A 19,608-nucleotide genomic window follows, 5' to 3' on the forward strand; every position below is an offset into this window, starting at 1 on the left:
GCAGCCCCCTGCAGGAGGGGATGAGCCCTGCTGTGTGTGTGTGTGCGCATGTTATCCCCTGCTGGAGGGAATGATGGTGGCTCAGTGTGTGTATGTGTGTGTGTGGTCCATGCACTACACCTTTCTGGAGGGAATGAGGATGGCTCAGTGGGTGGGTGGGTGTGTTAATAGAATATTTCCCTGTACAATGTCCCCTAGAGACCAGACCCTCCAAGGAATTTAGCCCTGGTGGATCTGGGCTGCAGGACTGGGCTACACAGGACCTTTAACACCCCAGCCCTGGGGAGGGGGTGCTGACATGGACCATCCAGCCAGAAACACAAGCCCCCCCTCCCTCCCACACTCCCCCCCATTCTGGTACCCCCCACAGAGGGCTCACCCCACTTCCCTCTACCCCTCCTTCTCCCGTGCCCGCCCCACTAGTGCCACTGTGGGGCAGTACATCTTCCCCTCTCATCTGCAAAATGCTGCCTGTCTGCCCTGCTCCACCCCCTCACTCTCCCCTGGGACACAATTTGGCTCCCCTGAGTTCTGCACAAATTCTGCACCCCAGAGCAAGGCAGCTGATTGGGACAGGACAGGAGTCAGCTGGTGGAGAGGTGGGGACTGCAGGGAAGCTGCTGTGACTGCTTGTACTTTCTCTTTGTGCTGGTATGGGGAGCAAAGGGGAAGGGAGGGTGGGGCCCAGCCAGAGGGGTATCAGGTTGCAGCCTCTCCAGATCCCTCCCTTGTCTGAGATAGCTGCTGTACCAGAAAGCCTGTGAAGCTGGCCCGCTTTACGGTCTCTGCATTGTCCCGGATGTCCTGTTTTTTTTATTGTAACTCACAGGTAGTAACTTTAGAAGGGCAGGGTGCAGGGAGGGAAAAGGAGCGTGGCACAGGCTGGGAGCTGCTGCATGGCAGTGCTGGCCTAGGGTACATTTTAACTGACCCCTTTTTCAGATTATTTTATTTCCCTGCTGGTCGAAGAATTCGTTCTCTGACTGTTTGCAGTCAGAGCTCAATCTGGTGTGTGTCTGCTGTCAAAAGGCGATTTTTGCCAAGGAGTTATGCTGAGGGAAAAGGTGAAAGAGGAAGTGAGCTCACACCATAAGGAGAGATTGTGATTAACCTGGTTAGCTGTTGCAGTTACACCCTCTAAAACAAGGCCGAGAAAGGAAGAAACAGCATCTGCTGCTGGCTTGCACCTTCTAAATTCTGCCAGGGAATCTGGGTAAGGCTGTGGAAAACATTATTATTATTATTAATAAATCTATTCTTTTCTGTGCTTTCATTACATTACACCAACATCATGCGAATCAGAAAAGTACACCTGCTTGTTGTGATACTGACGGCTGGGATCATTGTATACTTCAGGTAAGTGTTTCAGTAAATACTCGGGCCTGACCTCCGGTGGCATAAATCCATTTACACCAATCAATAAGCTAGACTTTCATTTTTCTTGGGGCTTGAATAGGCACAGGGAGAGAATAAATTCAGCAGAGCAGATTGAAAGTTTTTTCAAATTATTCTTTTTTTTCATCCAAAATCTTTTCATGCAAAACCACTTATTCAAAATGGAAAATTTCCGCAGAAAATATTGATTAAAATAAATATCCCCTTTTCCAGGAAATGGAACAATGTAGACTTTTTTTGGGAGAGGTAGTTTGTTCTTGTTTGGGGGTTCAGGTGTTTGTTTGGGGTTCTTAAGATTGTTTGGTTTGGGAGTTTTTTTGGAGGGGGTATTTCATTTTTCTGTCATTTTGTCCTTATTCCCCCACTTCTTCAGACACAAAAGGGAGAGGGGAGAGAAAAGGGTAAATGGAAAGGGGGGTGAGAGGAAGGAACAAAATGGAACATTTTGAAATAAAACTTTGGAAAACCAAATATTTTCAATAAAAAATTTCAATAAATAGAAAATTCGGGCTTTCAAGCAACTAAAAAAAAATCCTGATTATAGAATGCCATTTATTTAAATATTTTTGGATGTTTTCTACATTTTCAAATATATTGATTTCAGTTACAACACAGAACACAAAGTGTACAGTGCTCGCTTTATATTTATTTTTATTACAAATATTTGCACTGTAAAAAAACAAAAGAAATAGTATTTTTCAATTCACCTAATCCAAGTAGTGTAGTGCAGTCTATTTATCACAAAAAGTTTAATTTAAAAATAATAATTTAAAGTGAGCACTGTACTCTCTGTATTCTGTATTGTAATTGAAATCAATATATTTGAAAATGTAAAAAAGTATCCACAATATGTAATAAATTTCAATTGGTATTCTATTATTTAACCGTGCAATTAAAACTGTGATTAATTACAATTAATTTTTGAGTTAATCACATGAATTAAATATGATTAATCGACGGCCCTACAGAAAATCATTTATTTTAAAAAACCTGCAAAATTAAAATGACTCCAAAATGTTATTTATTTCCCCCCACAGAATTTGTTTTTCTTCATTTTTATGATCAGTGCTACTCAGGAAATTGGTGCATGTACAGATTGCTCTCAGTTAAATCTGAGCATACTCAGAGTAACTCCAGTGAAGACAATATGAGTCAGAATAACAGGTTAAAGTTAAGGATGGGGTTAGAAAGTAGAGTTCAGCTAAGGGAGAATACAGAATTAATGGCAGCATTCATGCTAAGGTTTTAATTTTGCCTAAAAATATTCAGAGCCAAATCCCCAGCTGGTGTTCACCTATGTATGCTGGCTAGCATATATACGTTATTAATGTGTGTGTGTGTATATATATATATATTCTCACCATATACATATTAGTATGCATTAAGCAGAAAGCAGTTATATATCCTAAATTGCCCTGTACCTTTGTTATAATCCTGATCACTTATGCTAAGTATCCCACAACACCCTGTATTCACTGAAATAAGTTTTAGCTTAAGTAAATAGGGAAACTAACAGGATTAAGTCATTTGAGTGTTTTACCGTGGCAAGCAGTGGTAGTTACTCTCACAGACCAGTACCTGGAATGGTCCAGAGGAAACAGATAATGTATGAGTGCTCTATCCTTGGACAAATGTAGGAAGTTCCTTCATGTACTTTGGTATCAGGAATGCATCTGTTCAGGACAAAAAGATAAAGGGTGTACCAGAGAAATAAGGTAGAAAGCTGATTGGTTAAATTTAGTTTGAGCTGGTGCACGCAGTACCCTTCTTCTTGTAAACAGATTGGGTAAAAAGAGGGGTTTACGGGTGTTACTTTTGGAGCTCACCTTCTGTGTTAGGTGAATGTAACAATGCTGAATGAGACACCTTCCTGGAGACTGGGAGGTGACTCCCGGGAGAGCATAGGGAGGGCACAAATTAACAAAAAAACCCAACAACACTGTGAAGTATTGTGAGTGTGTCAACAAGAAACTGTCTCAGTATTATAAAGTCACATCCGCAGGTGCTGTGAATTGACAGACTTCAACAGAACTACTTTTCTCAACACCTACTGTGGATCTATGGATCCATTACTCCACACTTGTTGACACAATCCCAATACTTCACAGTGTTCTTTTTGCTTTGTTAATTTGTTCCCTCCCTACGCTCTCCCAGCTGTGACACTCTGAGTAAGGGCAAGTCTACACTAAAAATTAAGTCAACCTAAGTTACTTTGACGTACAGCCACTGCAGTAATTAAATCTGTTTTACACGTCCAGACTAAAGTCTCCTTGTGTTGGCGGTGCATGTCCTTACCAGGAGTGCTTGCACTGATTTAAATGTAAATGTAAGGCATTGTGGGATTGTTTCTGAATGGTAGCAACAATCAATGTAAACAACATAGTGTCTACACCGACAGTGTGTTGACCTAACTACATTGACTTAAGTGCTATACCTCTTGCAGAGGTGGAGTTATTAAGTCTGTGTAGTGAGCGAGTTACTTTGGTGGGATCCACATTTTAGTGTAGATGCTTACAGAGTTAGGTTGACGTAAGCTGCCGTCAACTGTAGAGAACACCAGGCCTCTAAGTTTCCCAGATATGAAGAAGAGCCTTTTGGCGCTCAAAAGCTTGTCTCTCTCTCCAACCAAAGTTGGTCCAATAAAAGATATTACCTCACCCACCTTGTTTCTTCATTATTTTAGGTGTCAAAAGATTTAACACAATGTCTAGAGTCAAGGAAACATGAAAGCATTGAGTTGGCCCCAAAATCACAAGTTAAACACAAGGGAACAGATCCCCAGCTAGTGTAAATGTACTTCAATTGAAATCAATGATACCAAGTCCCACAGGAGTGTAAATCAGCATAGCTCCACTGAAATTAATTGAGGTATGCCAATTTGTTCCAGTTGAAAATTTGGTGCTATTCTTGTAACCTTTAAGTAATAACTAGTAGATGAAAGTCTATGCTGTTTCCTGGGTGTAATTCATAAAGTCATGTGTATAAAAAGCCAAAAATGGCTGAGGACTTAAAAACTGACAGCAGCAGACTGAATTCCATTGAGGACTGAACCCGGTTATATACTGAACAGAGATCCCTCCACCATTCTTGTAGATGTTTCTATCACTTCATGATGACTCAACAGACATTCAGAGTGTTGTTTGGGGTCATTGTGTGTGCTGCTTGTGTTGCTGTGTGCAGGTTGTGTTATGCTGGAAGAGTTGTGTAGATTTGTGCAGATGGCAATTGAGGTGTGTGTGCTGCCATGAGGGGCTATATAGAGTTAGTCTTGATTTTTGCTGCTGTAATTGGCCCTACATTCCTCATACTAAAAGAAACATTCCATTTATATTAACATGTGATGCTCTTCTGTTTCCCTAGTATATCAGACATCATCCGGACCTCATGCCAGTCCATAGGGTAAGGACATTTTTTACCTTAATCCAGATCTTCCATAGCCCTACTCCTTATATATCTTCACTGCTGTTGTATTGTGGCTTGACTCAGGGCCTGATTTTACTACCCTTCAGAAAAGCAGACTTTGAATCCCTCAGGGAATTGATGGGCAGGATCCCCTGGGAGGCTAATATGAGGGGGAAAGGAGTCGAAGGAGACCTGGCTCTATTTTAAAGAAGCTTTATTGAGGACGCAGGAGCAAACCATCCTGAGATGCAGAAAGAATAGCATATATGGCAGGTGACCAGCATGGCTTAACGGAGATATCTTTGGTGAGCTTAATCACAAAAAGGAAGCTTACAAGAAGTGGAAACTTGGACAGATGACTAGGGAGGAGTATAAAATATTGCTTGACCATGCAGGGGTGTAATCTGGAAGGCCAAAGCACAATTGGAGTTGCAGCTAGCAAGGGATGTGACGGGTAAAAAGAAGGGTTTCTACAGATATGTTAGCAAAAAGAAGGTCAGGGAAAGTATGGGGCCCTTACTGAATGGGGGAAGCAACCTAGTGACAGATGATATGGAAAAAGCTGAAGTACATAAAGCTTTTTTTCCCCTCTGTCTTCACAGACAAGGTCAGCTCCCAGACTGCTGCACTGGGCAGCACCGTATGGGGAGGAGGTGAGCAGCCCTCAGTAGTGAAAGAACAGATTAAGGACTATTTAGAAAACCTGTACATGCACAAGTCCATAGGACTGGATCTAATTCATTCAAGAGTGCTGAGGGAGTTGGCTGATGTGATTGCAGAGCCATTAGCCATCATCTTTGAAAACTCGTGGCAATCGGAGGAGGTCCAGGATGATTGGAAAAAGGCAAATATCATGCCCATCTTTAAAAAAGGATAGAAAGAGAATCCAGGGAACTAAAGACCAGTCAACCTCACCTCAGTCCTCAGAAAAATCATGGAGCAGGTCCTCTGAAGCACTTGAAGGAGAGGAAGGTGATCAGTAACAGTCAACATGCATTCACAAGGGAAAGTCATGGCTGACGAACCTGATTGCCTTCTATGATGAGGTAACTGGCTCAGTGGATATGGGGAAAGCAGTGGATGTGATATACCTGGACTTTAGCAGAGCTTTTGATATGGTCTGAAACAGTATTCTTACCAGCAAGTTAAAAAAGTATAGATTGGATGAATGGACTAAAAGGTGGATAGAAAGCTGACTAGATTATCTGGCTCAAAGGGTAGTGATCAATGGATCGATTTCTAGTTGGCAGCCAGGATCAACTGGAGTGACCCAGGGGTCAGCCCTGGAGCTGGTTTTGTTCAACATCTTCATTAATGATCTGGATGATGGGATAGATTGCACCCTCAGCAAGTTCGTGGATGACACTAAGATGCGGGGAGAGGTAGATATGCTGGAGCGTAGAGATATGGTCCAGAGTGAGTTAGAGAAATTGGAGTCGAGTTCAGGATCCTTACACAAGGAAGAAAGGAGAGCAGGAAAATACGAACACTGAACTTCAGAAAAGCAGACTTTGACTCCCTCAGTGAACTGATGGGCAGGATCCCCTGGGAGAATAACATGACGGGGAAAGGAGTCCAGGATTGCTGGCTGTATTTTAAAGAATCATTATTGAGGTTGTAGGAACAAACCATCCTGATGTGTAGAAAGAATAGTAAATATGGCAGGTGACCAGCTTGTCTTAACAGTGAAATCCTTGCAGATCTTAAACACAAAAAAGAAGCTTACAAGAAGTGGAACATTGGACAAATGACCAGGGAGGAGTATAAAAATATTGCTCAGGCGTGCAGGAGTGAAATCAGGAAGGCCAAATCACACTTGGAGTTGCAGCTAGCAAGAGATGTTAAGAGGAACAAGAAGGGTTTCTTCAGGTATGTTAGCAACAAGAAGAAAGTCAAGGAAAGTATGGGCCCCTTACTGAATGAGGGAGGCAACTAGTGACAGAGGATGTGGAAAAAGCTAATGTACTCAATGCTTTTTTGCTTCTGTCGTAACGAACAAGGTCAGCTCCCAGACTACTGCACTGGGCAGCACAGCATGGGGAGGATGTGACCAGCCCTCTGTGGAGAAAGAAGTGGTTCAGAACTATTTAGAAAAGCTGGATGAGCACAAGTCCATGGGGCCAGAGGCGCTGCATCCGAGGGTGCTAAAGGAGTTAACTGATGTGATTGCAGAGCCACTGGCCATTATCTTTGAAATCTCATGGTGATCAGGGATGCCCCAGATGACCTGAAAACGTCTAATGTAGTGCCCATCTTTTAAAAAGGGAAGAAGGAGTATCCGGGGAACTACAGGCCAGTCAGCCTCACCTCAGTCCCTGGAAAAATCATGGACCAGATCCTCAAGGATTCATTTCTGATGCACTTAGAGGAGAGGAAAGTGATCAGGAACAGTCAGCATGAATTCAAAAAGGGCAAGTCATGCCTGACTAACCTAATCGCCTTCTATGATGAGATAACTGGCTCTGTGGATGAGAGGAAAGCAGCGGACATGTTATTCCTTGACTTTAGCGAAGCTTTTGATGCCGTCTCCAACAGTATTCTTGCCAGCAAGTTAAAGAAGTATGGGCTGGATGAATGTACTATAAGGTGGATAGAAAGCTGGCTAGATCGTCAGACTCAATGGGTAGTGACCAATGGTTCTATGTCTAGTTGGCAGCCAGTATCAAACGGAGTGCCCCAAGTGTTGGTCCTGGGGCCGGTTTTGGTCAATATCTTCATTAATGACCTGGAGGATGGTGTGGACTGCACCGTCAGGAAGTTTGCAGATGACACTAAACTGGGAGGAGTGGTAGATACTCTGAAGGGTAGGGATAGGATACAGAGGGACCTAGATAAATTAGAGGATTTGGCCAAAAGAAATATGATGAGGTTCAACAAGGAGAAGTGCTGTGTGCTGCACTTAGGATGGAAGAATCCCATGCACTGCTACAGACTAGGGACCGAGTGGCTAGGCAGCAGTTCTGCAAAAAATAACCTAGGGGTTATAGTAGTTGAGAAGCTGGATATGAGTCAACATTGTGCCCTTGTTGCCAAGAAGGCTAACGGCATTTTCGGCTGTATAAGTAGGGACATTGCAAGCAGATCGAGGAATGTGATCATTCCCCTCTATTCAGCTTTGGTGAGACCTCATCTGGAGTACTGTGTCCAGTTTTGGGCCCCACACTACAAGAAGGATATGGAAAAATTGGAAAGATTCCAGCGTAGGGCAACAAAAATGATTAGGGGGCTGGAGCATGTGATTTATGAGGAAAGGCTGAGGGAACTGGGATTGTTTAGTCTGCAGAAGGCAAGAATGAGGGGAGATTTGATAGCTGCATTCAACTACTTGAAAGGGGGTTCCAAAGAGGATGGAGTTAGGCTGTTCTCAGTGGTGGCAGATGACAGAGCAAGGATTAATGGTCTCAAGTTGCAGTGAGGGAAGTTTAGATTGGATATTAGGAAAAACTTTTTCACTAGGAGGGTGGTGAAGCACTGGAATGGGTTACCTTGGGAGGTGGTGAAATCTCCTTCTTTGGAGGTTTTTAAGGTCAGGCTTGACAAAGTGCTGGCTGGGATGATTTAGTTGGGCATTGGTCCTGCTTTGAGGGGATTGGACACCTCCCCCTCCTGAGGTCTCTTCCTACCCTGATATTCTATGATGCTGTGATTCTATGAACTGGGCTTCTTTAGTCTGCAGAAGAGAAGAGTGAGGGGGGATTTGATAGCAGCCTTCAAATACATGAAGGGGGGGTTCCAAGGAGGAGCTAGGCAGTTTTTAGTGGTGGCAGATGATAGAACAAGGAGCAGTGGTCTCAAGTTGCAGTAGGGGACATCTAGGCTGGATATTAGGAAAAACTATTTCACTAGGAGGGTGGTGAAGTACTGGAATGGGTTACCTAGGGAGGTGGTGGAATCTCCATCCTTATAGGTTTTTAAGGCTCTGTCAGGGTTTCCTCCCCACTCTTAACTCTGGGGTACAGATGTGGGGACCCACATGAAAGACCACCATGCGGGCAGGGGACTGGACTCGATGACCTCTCGAGGTCCCTTCCAGTCCTATAATCTATGAATCTATGAGCTTATTTTTATCAGCTTAGGTTAAAAACTTCCCCAAGGCACAAATTCTTCCTTGTCCTTGGACAGTATCTCAGCCACCACCAAGTGAGTTAGACAAAGATTCAAGAATAGGACCGGTTGAAGTTCCTGTTTCCTCAAAATATCCCCCCAAACCCCTTTACCCCCTTTCCTGGGGAGGCTTGAGAATAATATACTAACCAAATAGGTAAACAAGGTGAGTACGGACCAGAACCCTGGGTTTTTTGGACACTAAAAACCAATCAGGTTCTTAAAAGCAGAACTTTATTATAAAGGAAAAAGTAAAAGAAGCACCTCTGTAAAAATCAGGATGGAAGGTAATTTTACCGGGTAATACAATTTAGAACACAGAGGATTCCTCTCTAGGCAAAACTTCAAAATTACAAAAAACAGGAATAAACCTCCCTCTTAGCATAGGGAAAATTCACAAGCTATAACCAAAGTTAAGTTAACACAGTTGCTTGCTATTACTTACAGTTTTTGTAATCTTGGATGCTTATTTCAGGTAGGGTTTTAGGAGATGGTTTTTCCTGCCCCAGTCCCTCTCTGTCTGAGAGAGAACACACAAAAAGAGCACAAACAAAACCTCCCCCCACAGATTTGAAAGGATCTTCTTCCCTTATTGGTCCTTTTGGTCAGGTGCCAACCAGGTTATTTGAGCTTCTAATCCCTTTACAGGTAAAGGAGGGATTTTATGCTACCCTTAGCTGTATCCCTATGACAGGTCTGGCTTGACAAAGGCCTGGCTGGGATGATTTAGTTGGGGTTGGTCCTGCTTTAGACAGTGGGTTGGACTAGATGACCTCCTGAGGTCTCTTCCAACCCTAATTTTCTTTGATTGTATGATACCCTCATGTATGTTAAGCAGCAACTAGACCACAGCAAAATTCAGTGTTGATGCACATTTCAACAGCCTTTCCTTCTTTGTGATGGGTTGGATCACAGAAACCCCCTTGGGAACTGCCAACTGATGTGTCAAGACTACCTCTGCCCCTGCTTTCCTTGCCAGCTCGGGACTCTAGCACCCTGTCTTGTTGAGCCAGACACAGCCATCTGCTCCAATACAGACCCAGGGTCTGAACCATGTGCCCCAAAGCTGCAGACTTAACCTGAAAGCAGCTTACAGATGTGTTCCTGTCTTTAACAGTCAGTTGCCCAACTCCCAGTGGGGTCTAAATCCCAAATAAATCTGTTTTACTTTGTATAAAGCTTATACAGGGTAAACTCATAAATTGTTCGCCCTCTATAACACTGAGAGAGAGATATGCACAGCTGTTCCCTCCCACCCCCCGGTATTAATACATACTCTGGGTTGATTAATAAATAAAAAGTGGTTTTATTAAATTCAGAAAGTAGGATTTAAGTGGTTCCAAGTAGTAACAGACAGAACCAAGTAAAATAAAATAAAACACGCAAATCTAAGCCTAATACAGTAATAAGACTGAGTACAGATAAAAACCTCACCCTTAGAGGACTTCCAGTAAGCTTCCTTTTACAGACTAGTCACCTTCTAGTCTGGGTCCAGCAATCACTCACACCCCCTGTAGTTACTGTCCTTTGTTCCAGTTTCTTTCAGGTATCCTTGGGGTGGAGAGGCTATCCTTTTAGCCAGCTGAAAACCAAATGGAGGGGTCTCCCAGGGATTTAAGTAGACTTTCTCTTGTGGGTGGAGACTCCCTCCTCTCTCCTATGCAAAATCCAGCTCCAAGATGGAGTTTTGGAGTCATATGTACATCCATGATTGAGTTTCTTACCAGCCAAGCCACATTCCTGGGAAAGCTCCAGTGTAGAGTGGTGTCTCCAAATTCATTGTTGGCTTAAGTGGTTCTTGATTGGGCACTTAATCTGCTGGCCAAATGCTTTACTAAGGCTATCAAGCAAGTAGACAGCCAATATTCCTAACTTCAAGTACAAAAATGATACATGCATGCAAATAGGAGGAATGTATTCAGTAGATCATATCCTTTATATAGATATGTTATATGGCATATGTAGTATAAAATATATTCTATTTATGTCATATATACAATCATAAGCATATTCCAGAAAGCCTTATGGGGGGCACCGTCACATTGTCATCTTATGGGAGTTTACAGTCCAGCCCACATTCTCTCCTAGGAACCTAGCTCCCTGGGCAGACTAATCCTACTAGCTTTTGCTAATGCCTTTAGGAAGATACATCTCATAGCCATCTACGAGAATATGTCTTCACCACAGCAATTACTGCGGCACAGGTATGGCTGTGCCATTGTAACATGGTAGTGTAGACATTTCTTAAATTGATGGAAGGCATTTTTCAGTTTACATGGTTAATCCACCTCCACGAGAGGTGGTAGCTAGGTTAAGCGACGAATTCTTACATCAACCTAGCTGTGTCTACACAAGATGTTAGACCAAGTTACTTATATCATACAGGATGTGAAATTTTTCAGAGCCCTGAGCAACATAACTAGTTTGAGCTAGTTTTTAAGTGTAGCCCACGCCTGCCGGACACTTTGATTTAGGCCTCAGTTTTCTAAAGTTAACTCTAATTTCAGCTGTCTCTGATTTTTGGGCTCAACTTTAGATAACCTCGGCATAACTTTAAAATGAGTTGAGTACGTGGGTTATGTGGAAGATGAAATCAATGGGGGCTGTGTGTGCATTTCACTCCTTAAAAAAACAGCAAGACTGAGGTTTTCAAAGCTGTCTCAGGATCTGGGTACCTGATGGGGGCACAAATAGTAGCTCTGTCTGCCTCTCCCAACATGGAATGTTGGCCTTTGTTCCCACTCAAATTTACAAGCTGCAATTTTCAAAGCCAACCAAGGGAGTTGGACCCACACAATTTCTGTTGAAAAGAATGGGTGAATTGCCTAGCACTTTGGTGCCTCAATCTTGGCTGGCCCTTAGGCACTTCCACAATAAATATGTTAAATACAAATACTGGTGGCTTTGCAAGTCCTGGCCTAGATGACTCCAGCTGGAAATCCTAAAATTAAGGCCCCCAGAAAATAAATAAATAAAATCATCAGAATGTATTTTTGAAAAGTTTGGTCTTATGGGACCAGATCCTCAGCCAGTGTAAATCACACGGATGACCAGGGATTGGCACTGATTCAACCCAGCTGTGGATCTGGTCCATTGTTTCTGTGATGCTAAGAGAGCAATGAAACATCTCTGATTTCTTTCTCATTCCTAGACAAGCTGATCTGGATGAAACCTTCTCGGTGCTTCCACGGTAAGAATGGGTGCCCTGCGTTCATTAATATATAGCAAAATAAACAGGTGAGTTTGTGGCCATAGCAAACAAAGCAAAGAAGATCAATGCAGGTGTAGTCTGATCTACGAATTGTGTATTAATTATATTGATTCCATAAGAAATCCCAGTTATCACTCAGGTTCAAAAGGTTCTGGTCCCAAGATCAGGCCCAGTATTTTTTTTTAAATTACTGTTCAGCTGGGAACCCCAATGTGCACAGTTGCAACCCTCACACTTTAGGAACCTGTCTGTATTTGTAGTAATATATTAATACATTTAGCAAATTCACAAACATTCTAACCCAGCAAGGAGTTCAAAGTGCTGTCCAGAGCTGTCACAATGGAGCACTCTGGGATAGCTCCCGGAAGCCAATACCGTTGATTTGTGTCTGCACTACCCCAAATTCGACCCAGCAAGGTTGATTTTAGCACTACTCCCCTCATCGGGGAGGAGTACAGAAGTCAATTTTAAGAGCCCTTTAGGTCAACGGAACACAGTTGGTTGTGTGGACGCAGTCATTTTTAAATCGACCTAATACGGCTAAATTCGACCTAAGCCTATAGTGTAGACCAGGGCTAAGAGAATGAGGCAGAGGAAAAGAAAGGCTAATGAAGGAGAAATAGAGCTCAGGAACAGGTTTGCAGAGTTGGAAAATGAAGAAGGGGCACAGCAGGTGGTTGCTGAAGGTGGGAGGGTAAGGAAGAAGAGAAAAGCAGCTAGTCCTGTAGGAAAAGGGGAAGAGTCAGTGGAGATAACAACACCAAATATGAGCCCCAGGAGGATACGGGATGGGTTGCAGAGGATTGCAAGGGAGAATAGGAATCGAGAGAACTTGCAGTCAGAGGGAACAGGCTAGACCGGAGAATCACACCATCACAAAGAAGAAGCAGGTCTACATGATTGGGGACTCTGTACTGAGAAGAATAGACAGGCCTGTAACCAGAGCTGATCCAGAGAACAGAAGGGTGTGCTGTCTGCTGGGTGCTAAGATACAGGATGTGGACCTGAGGCTGAAGAGGATCCTAACGGGAGCGGGAAAGAATCCACTGATTGTCCTTCATGTGGGAACAAATGATATGGCTATATTCTCACTGGAATGTATCAAGGGAGACTAATTTAATAGTGAAAAGTGCAAGGTCATGCATTTAGGGATTAATAACAAGAATTTTTGTTATAAGCTGGTGACGTATCAGTTGGAAGTAACAGAGGAGGAGAAGGACCTCCGAGTATTGGTTGATGACAGGATGACTAAGAGCCACCAGTGTGATATGGCTGTGAAAAAATCTAATGCGGTCTTGGGATGCATGAGGCGATGTATTTCCAGTAGAGATAAGGAGGTGTTAGTACCATTATACAAGGCACTGGTGAGACCTCATCTGGAATACTGTATGCAGTTCTGGTCTCCCATGTTTTAGAAGGATGAATTCATACTGGAACAGATAGAGAGGGACTACTAGGATGATCCAAGGAATGGAAAACCTGTCTTATGAAAGGAAACTCAAAGAGCTTGGCTTGTTTAGCCTAACCAAAAGAAGGCTGAGGGGAGATATGATTGCTCTCTATAAATATATCAGAGGGATAAATACCAGGAAGGGAGAGGAATTATGTAAGCTCAGTACCAATGTGGACATAAGAACAAATGGATATAAACTGGCCATCAGGAAGTTTAGACTTGAAATGAGATGAAGGTTTCTAATCATCAGAGGAATGAAGTTCTGGAACAGACTTTGAAGGGGACAGTGGGGCAAAAGACATATCTGGCTTCAAGACTAAGTTTGATAAGTTTATGGAGGGGATGGTATGATGGGATAAATTAATTACCAAAATTAGGCTTTCTTTGACTATTAGCGGTAAATATGCCCAATCTCCTGTGAAGGGATGTTAGATGGGGTGGGATCTGAGTTACTACAGAGAATTCTTTCCTGGGTGTCTTGCTGGTAAGGCTTGCCCACTTGCTCAGGGTTTAGCTGATTGCCATATTTGGGGTCAGGAAGAAATTTTCCTCCAGGGCAGATTGGCAGAGGCCCTGGGGGTTTTTCGCCTTCCTCTGTGTGGGGCAAGGGTCACTTGCTGGAGGAGGATTCTCTGCACCTTGAAGTCTTTAAACCATGATTTGAGGACTTCAGTAACTCAGACATAGGTTAGGGGTTTGATACAGGAGTGGGGGGTGAGATTCTGTGGCCTGCATTTTGCAGGAGGTCAGACTAGACGATCATAATGATCCCTTCTGAACTTAAAGTCTATGAGTCTAAATACATACAGTTATATCCCAATAATTCATGTGTTCTTTCAACAGAATGTCATATCCTCAGCCATTTGTGGACAGGCCTCAGTAAGTCCCCTCTTCTGACATTTTGTTTTAAATTGGATAAATATAAAAAAATAAATAAAAAGAAAAAAGTATGAAATTTATTTGTAGATCAGATTAGTGCTCAGCAATTACAGCAATGAATAACAATCTAAGAACCTACAGAGTTAGCCCTGCCAACATATTAAATTAGATAGAGAAGTCTCAAAACTATTTCAGTTTGATTTTTTGAAATCTGCCAGTTTGTTTAAAAGTGACTTTTTTGTTTGTTTGTTTTCAGTTGAAAACATTATTTTCAAGTGCAAAAGATCTATTTTCACTTAAAGGAATTTCTTTTTAGGGGAAAATGCAGCTTTTTAGTAATTTTACCCTTTGGAATTTGATCTGGCTTCCTATTTAAATAATTCAACATTTCCACATGTCATAATGCAAAAAAAAAACATAATCTCATTTGGATTTTCAAGCGGCACTACGCAGTCAAACCCCTGTGTTTTTAATATGACACAAATGTCTCACTTCCCTCTGGTCCTTTGTAAATCCCAGCCATTTTGAACATTTAAGATGGTTTCTGAGTGACAAAATATCTTGGAATGAAATTGTGAATATATTTGTGTGAAATAACGTGAAGGTTCCCATTATTTGCTCCCTGTTATGTCGTGTGCTCAGATATACAGGAGAATATGTACAACTTGGGTTGGTTGGTAGTAGATACAGTTGTCATTTATGGATAAGTTGCTCCATAATTGGCCACAAGAGGGTCACATGCACGTTACCCTGAAGTGTCTAATGCTGGCCAATAACAGAGAGGAGATATCTGGCCCTTTGGACCCCGGTCTGATTCAGTCTGGCTGTTATTGAGTTTTCTCTCTCATTTCATGCAGGAGAACTGATGTCTTGCTGATGTCCCCGTGGCTGGCTCCCATCGTGTGGGAAGGCACCTTCAACAGAGACATCCTGAATGCCCAGTACAGACAAAAAAATTCCGTTGTCGGGGTGGCCACATTTGCAGTTAAAAAGTACGATTTCTCTTGCACAGTCCAAGACCTGTGACACTACGCCTAGCTGTGCTGCACTATGGAGCATGATAGATGTCCTTGAAAGACTCGCTGTAATGCTCCTAGCTCCATTCCACCGCACACTGAGGCCTTGTCTACAGCTAAATCGGCACCGCTGGGATTGATGCAGCGGTGTTGACATTTGTAATTCACCTCAATGAGAGGCGGAAGCTATGTCGACTTAAGTTACAGTACTTACATAACTTAACTAGCGTAACTTTAGTGTAGACCTGATCTATGGCTGGGATGTGCGGAGAGCCATTAAAGCACAGTGACAACTGAGATTCTGGAACTTCGATCCACTCACCCCTTGTCACATAGCACCGGTCTCACTAACCCATCTCAACAGACCTTAGGGCCACAAAACAAAATGTGTGAAATGTTAAGGCCCCAAGATAAGATTGTTAAAGGGGGTGGATTCCTTTATTCAATAACTCAGCTCCATTTCCTACTATGAAAGGAACGTAAGAATGGCCACACTGGGTCAGACCAAACATCCATCTAGCCCAGTATCCTGTCTTCTGACAACGGCCAATGCTAGGTGCCCCAGAGGGAATGAACAGAACAGATAATCATCAAGTGATCCATCCCCTGTCATGCATTCCCAGCTTCTGGCAAATAGCCATTGATGTGAAGTTCACCTATCCTCCATGAACTTATCTAGTTCCTTTTTGAACCCTGTTATAGTCTTGGCCTTCACTGCTGGATGCCTGTATTTAAAACAGTGAATATTTTTTAAGGCTGGGGATTTCAACAAAGACTTAAGGGCCAGATTTTTAAAGGTATTTAGGCACCTAACTCTGATTGATTTCAGTGGGAGTTAGGAGCCTAAATAACTTCAAAGACCAGGCCCTAAGGGAATTAAGAAGAGGCCAAATCAAATTGCCAGTAAATTATTATTATCATGGCAGCCTAGGTGTCCCACATACAGAACAGAAACCCAATTGCATCAGGACACTCACCTGGGCTGTGGGATATCCCATGGTTCAAGTCTCCCCTCTGCTTGAGGAGGAGAAGGGATTTGAACAGGGATCTCTGATGCATGTCTGAACCACTGGGCTGTGGGACATTCTGATGTGGCGCTCCCTCAATCTGTCTTGTTGAAGCTGTTTCACTGTGGATTAAATTCGTCATTGAGCCAGAGAGAGAGCGCAAGCATGAGAATGACTCTATGGCCTGGTAGTTAGAGGTGTGTTTCCCAAAATGGGGGCCAAGAGGACTAGTCACGCAGGTCTGACTGATCCATCTCTGGGCCCTAAGCAAACGTATAATCTCCCAAGTGGATGTGGATGGGATGTTTCAATAGGGGGGCAGGAAGTTTGGAGAGTGAGCACACCCCACATTTATCCCACATGACGGAGGGGCATCCAGGCCAAACTAGAGTGACTCTGCAACCTTGTGTGCCATGTTGCAATAGCCAGAGCAGGGAACCGGGCTCAGCCAGATTCAGTCTGTAAATCGTCCCCACCACACTCTGGCCTCCTTTATGGGCCAGGATTAGGGTTGTGGGGCAGGGTGGAGGGTGCTGTTGCAGGTGGTTGATGCCCCCTTCACGGGGCTAGGAGGGGGTGGCAGCAGAGGTGGTGGGTCACAAAAAAGGACAAAACTCATTGGTAGGCCAACTTTGTAAAAAGCTGGAGAACCAGAGGGTTAGAGTACCTCACCCAGGATAAGGGAGACACAAAACCCAGTCCCCCGATCCAGAGACTCACCAAAAGCTAAATCCCTGTTGTGAACCAACCTTACATGTGTTATTCTTGACTCTGAAAGGATCCTGGATCTAAAAAGTATTGACCAGTTTGAGCCAGGGGCCTGAGCTTTGGAACTGAGGTCATCTGTGTTTCAGAAGAAAGGCAGGATGAAGGTTCTTATAAGGATCTTCTCATGGTAATATCAGAGAGGAAAAGCTCCAGATTGTGGAAATTAGATTCCCAGGACACTGCAGTTGGGGTGAATGCAAGGCAGTTTTTATAATCAGTTTATAAAGACATTCATAACTAGAACCACACTGATATCTCACTTCGTTCACTGTTGCACTCATTTGCCTTTCAGATATGTCCGGTTCATAGAAGGGTTTCTTGGCTCCGCAAACAAATTCTTCCTCTCCGGGCACAGGGTCAACTTCTATCTCTTCACTGACCACCCAGAGAAAGTCCCATCTATGAAGCTGGCCCCTGAGAAGCGTCTCTTCATCATCCCTGTCCAGAACTACCCACGGTGGCAGGACATTTCCATGAACCGCATGGACATCATTAGCAGCCACATCCGCAGTTGCTGGCGCTACGAAGTAGACTATCTTTACTCCATGGACATCGACGTCCAGCTATTCGAGCACATTGGGGTGGAGATCATCGACACACTTGTGGGGACCATCAGCTCCTGGCAATACACCGAACCCCGGGAGAACAACTCATATGAGAGGCGGCAGGAGTCGCGAGCTGCCATCCCCAGTGGGGAAGGGGATTTCTACTATGCGGCCAGCTTCTACGGAGGGAGCGTGTCTGAGGTCTACAAGTTGACCACAGCTTGCTACAAAGGGATCATGGAGGACAGAGCTAGTGGCATTGAAGCCAAGTGGCATGAGGAAAGCCACCTGAATAAATACCTCCTGTACCACAAGCCGACACGCCTGCTGTCCCCAGAGTACTACTGGGATGAGGAGCTGATCAGACCTCGCATTGTCAAGGTTAAGAGGTTGTCCTCAGTGCACAAGGATCTGAAAGAAGTCAGGTTCTGAAGGAAGGAAGAGAAAGAGATGGATGGTTGGATGCTCTGACAGATATGGCAATCTCCTGCAATTCCCTTGAAAAAAGTCTCATTGAATGAAGTTTAAGTATCTTTGGAGTCTGTTTTATTAAATGCAAAAGTCATGTGACTTCTGGGATGGGGGTGGCTGCATAGCTTTACTACTCTCTTCCCCACCTCCTAAAATTCACAGCCATCAGCAGCTGAATCATTTTTCTTTGTGTTTTTCCCCCATCATATTAGACATTATTCAGAAACTCTTTTCTTTTAATTTGATACCATTATGTATGCCCCATCATTGCCAGCTTTTCTCCAAAATCCTAACAAAACAGAGAACTTTCCCACAGTCAAGATGGCCGATAAGGGAGAGGTTGCCCCTCTGAGACTAGATGAAATTATGGACTGGCTAAAACAAATTTCAAAAGGGCAGACTATCCTTAGGGGGAAAAATAGAAAGAGGATGGTTGCATGGTACTATAGATTTCATATGCCTAGAGCTGTCCCTCTTTGCTCCCAGTGCTATGTGAAAGAGATAGAGACAGCTTCCCTGCCATCATGTTTCTACCCTGAACCTTCTTTTTCTATGGAGAATAAAAGATAAGGAAGATACTGGGGCTGGGTTCTCCTTCACTTTAACACCAGTGTCACTATACTGACTGCGGTGGAATCACTCTGGGATTATACCAATATCAAAGCAGAATCAGACCTGCAGTGCATAGTGATGATGTGCCAGATATGGAAGCTTCTTGCAATATCTTTGATATACCTTGTTGTATTAAATGTACAGATTATTGTGGTCCAAATTGTCTGTAATCTCTTTGAGGGGCAGATGGGAGGTGAGCCCTGGGATGCGTTATGAACTTCAAGGGGCTATAGTGAACGATGTGCCAGACAAGAATGGACTTTTGGAACAAACAGTGTGAGGTAGTTTGCTTGGAGAAGGTCTAGTGGGAGATGACTGCAAATTCCCCACCTCTGGTTATGCAGAAATCCAGCCTTTTGAAGCTATGTCCTGAGCAGTGAGCCATTGTTTTCTGATCACCTGTTACATGAGGCCAAAATCAAAGGCATGAACTCCATAAAAGAAAGATTGCACTATTCAAGGTTATTCCAGTTCTGCATCGGATACAGTTATGAACTGGTAACCACAGGTTAAACCCAGCTCTGCCTTTTGAAAGACTGATACCTACCAGAGGCTGAGGTTGGAGTTGGTAACCTTTTTGGCTGAAGTTGGAGTTGGTAACCTTTTTAGCATGCATGTGCTTTCTTTTATTTATATATTATTTATAATAATCCAGACCCCATTTCTCTGTAATGCTTTCACCTTAAGAATTTTTAACATGCTCTAGTTTGTTTCTCTGAACAAACAGAAGTATCACTCTCAGGAT

General features: G+C 43.4%; 1 protein-coding gene across 6 annotated transcripts; it reads left to right on the forward strand.

The window, feature by feature from the left end:
* Positions 1-750: 750 nt before the first annotated feature.
* On the forward strand, positions 751-19,017 carry LOC128847166 (histo-blood group ABO system transferase 1-like). 6 transcript variants are annotated; one of them, XM_054046533.1, is made up of 8 exons: positions 751-829; positions 1,303-1,356; positions 4,756-4,794; positions 5,400-5,450; positions 12,053-12,091; positions 14,409-14,444; positions 15,302-15,436; positions 17,528-19,017. In XM_054046533.1, the coding sequence occupies exons 4-8, from the start codon at positions 5,440-5,442 to the stop codon at positions 18,210-18,212; spliced, it is 906 nt and encodes a 301-aa protein (XP_053902508.1). In that variant the 5' UTR covers positions 751-829; positions 1,303-1,356; positions 4,756-4,794; positions 5,400-5,439; the 3' UTR covers positions 18,213-19,017. The 6 variants fall into 6 exon arrangements, with proteins under 6 accessions (XP_053902508.1, XP_053902509.1, XP_053902506.1 ...); XM_054046534.1 differs by lacking the exon at positions 751-829 and adding an exon at positions 875-1,064; XM_054046535.1 differs by lacking the exon at positions 751-829 and adding an exon at positions 889-915.
* The last annotated feature ends 591 nt before the right edge of the window (positions 19,018-19,608 follow it).

This window comes from Malaclemys terrapin, chromosome 12, assembly GCF_027887155.1.
Source record: "Malaclemys terrapin pileata isolate rMalTer1 chromosome 12, rMalTer1.hap1, whole genome shotgun sequence".
NCBI classification, from domain to species: Eukaryota; Metazoa; Chordata; order Testudines; family Emydidae; genus Malaclemys; species Malaclemys terrapin.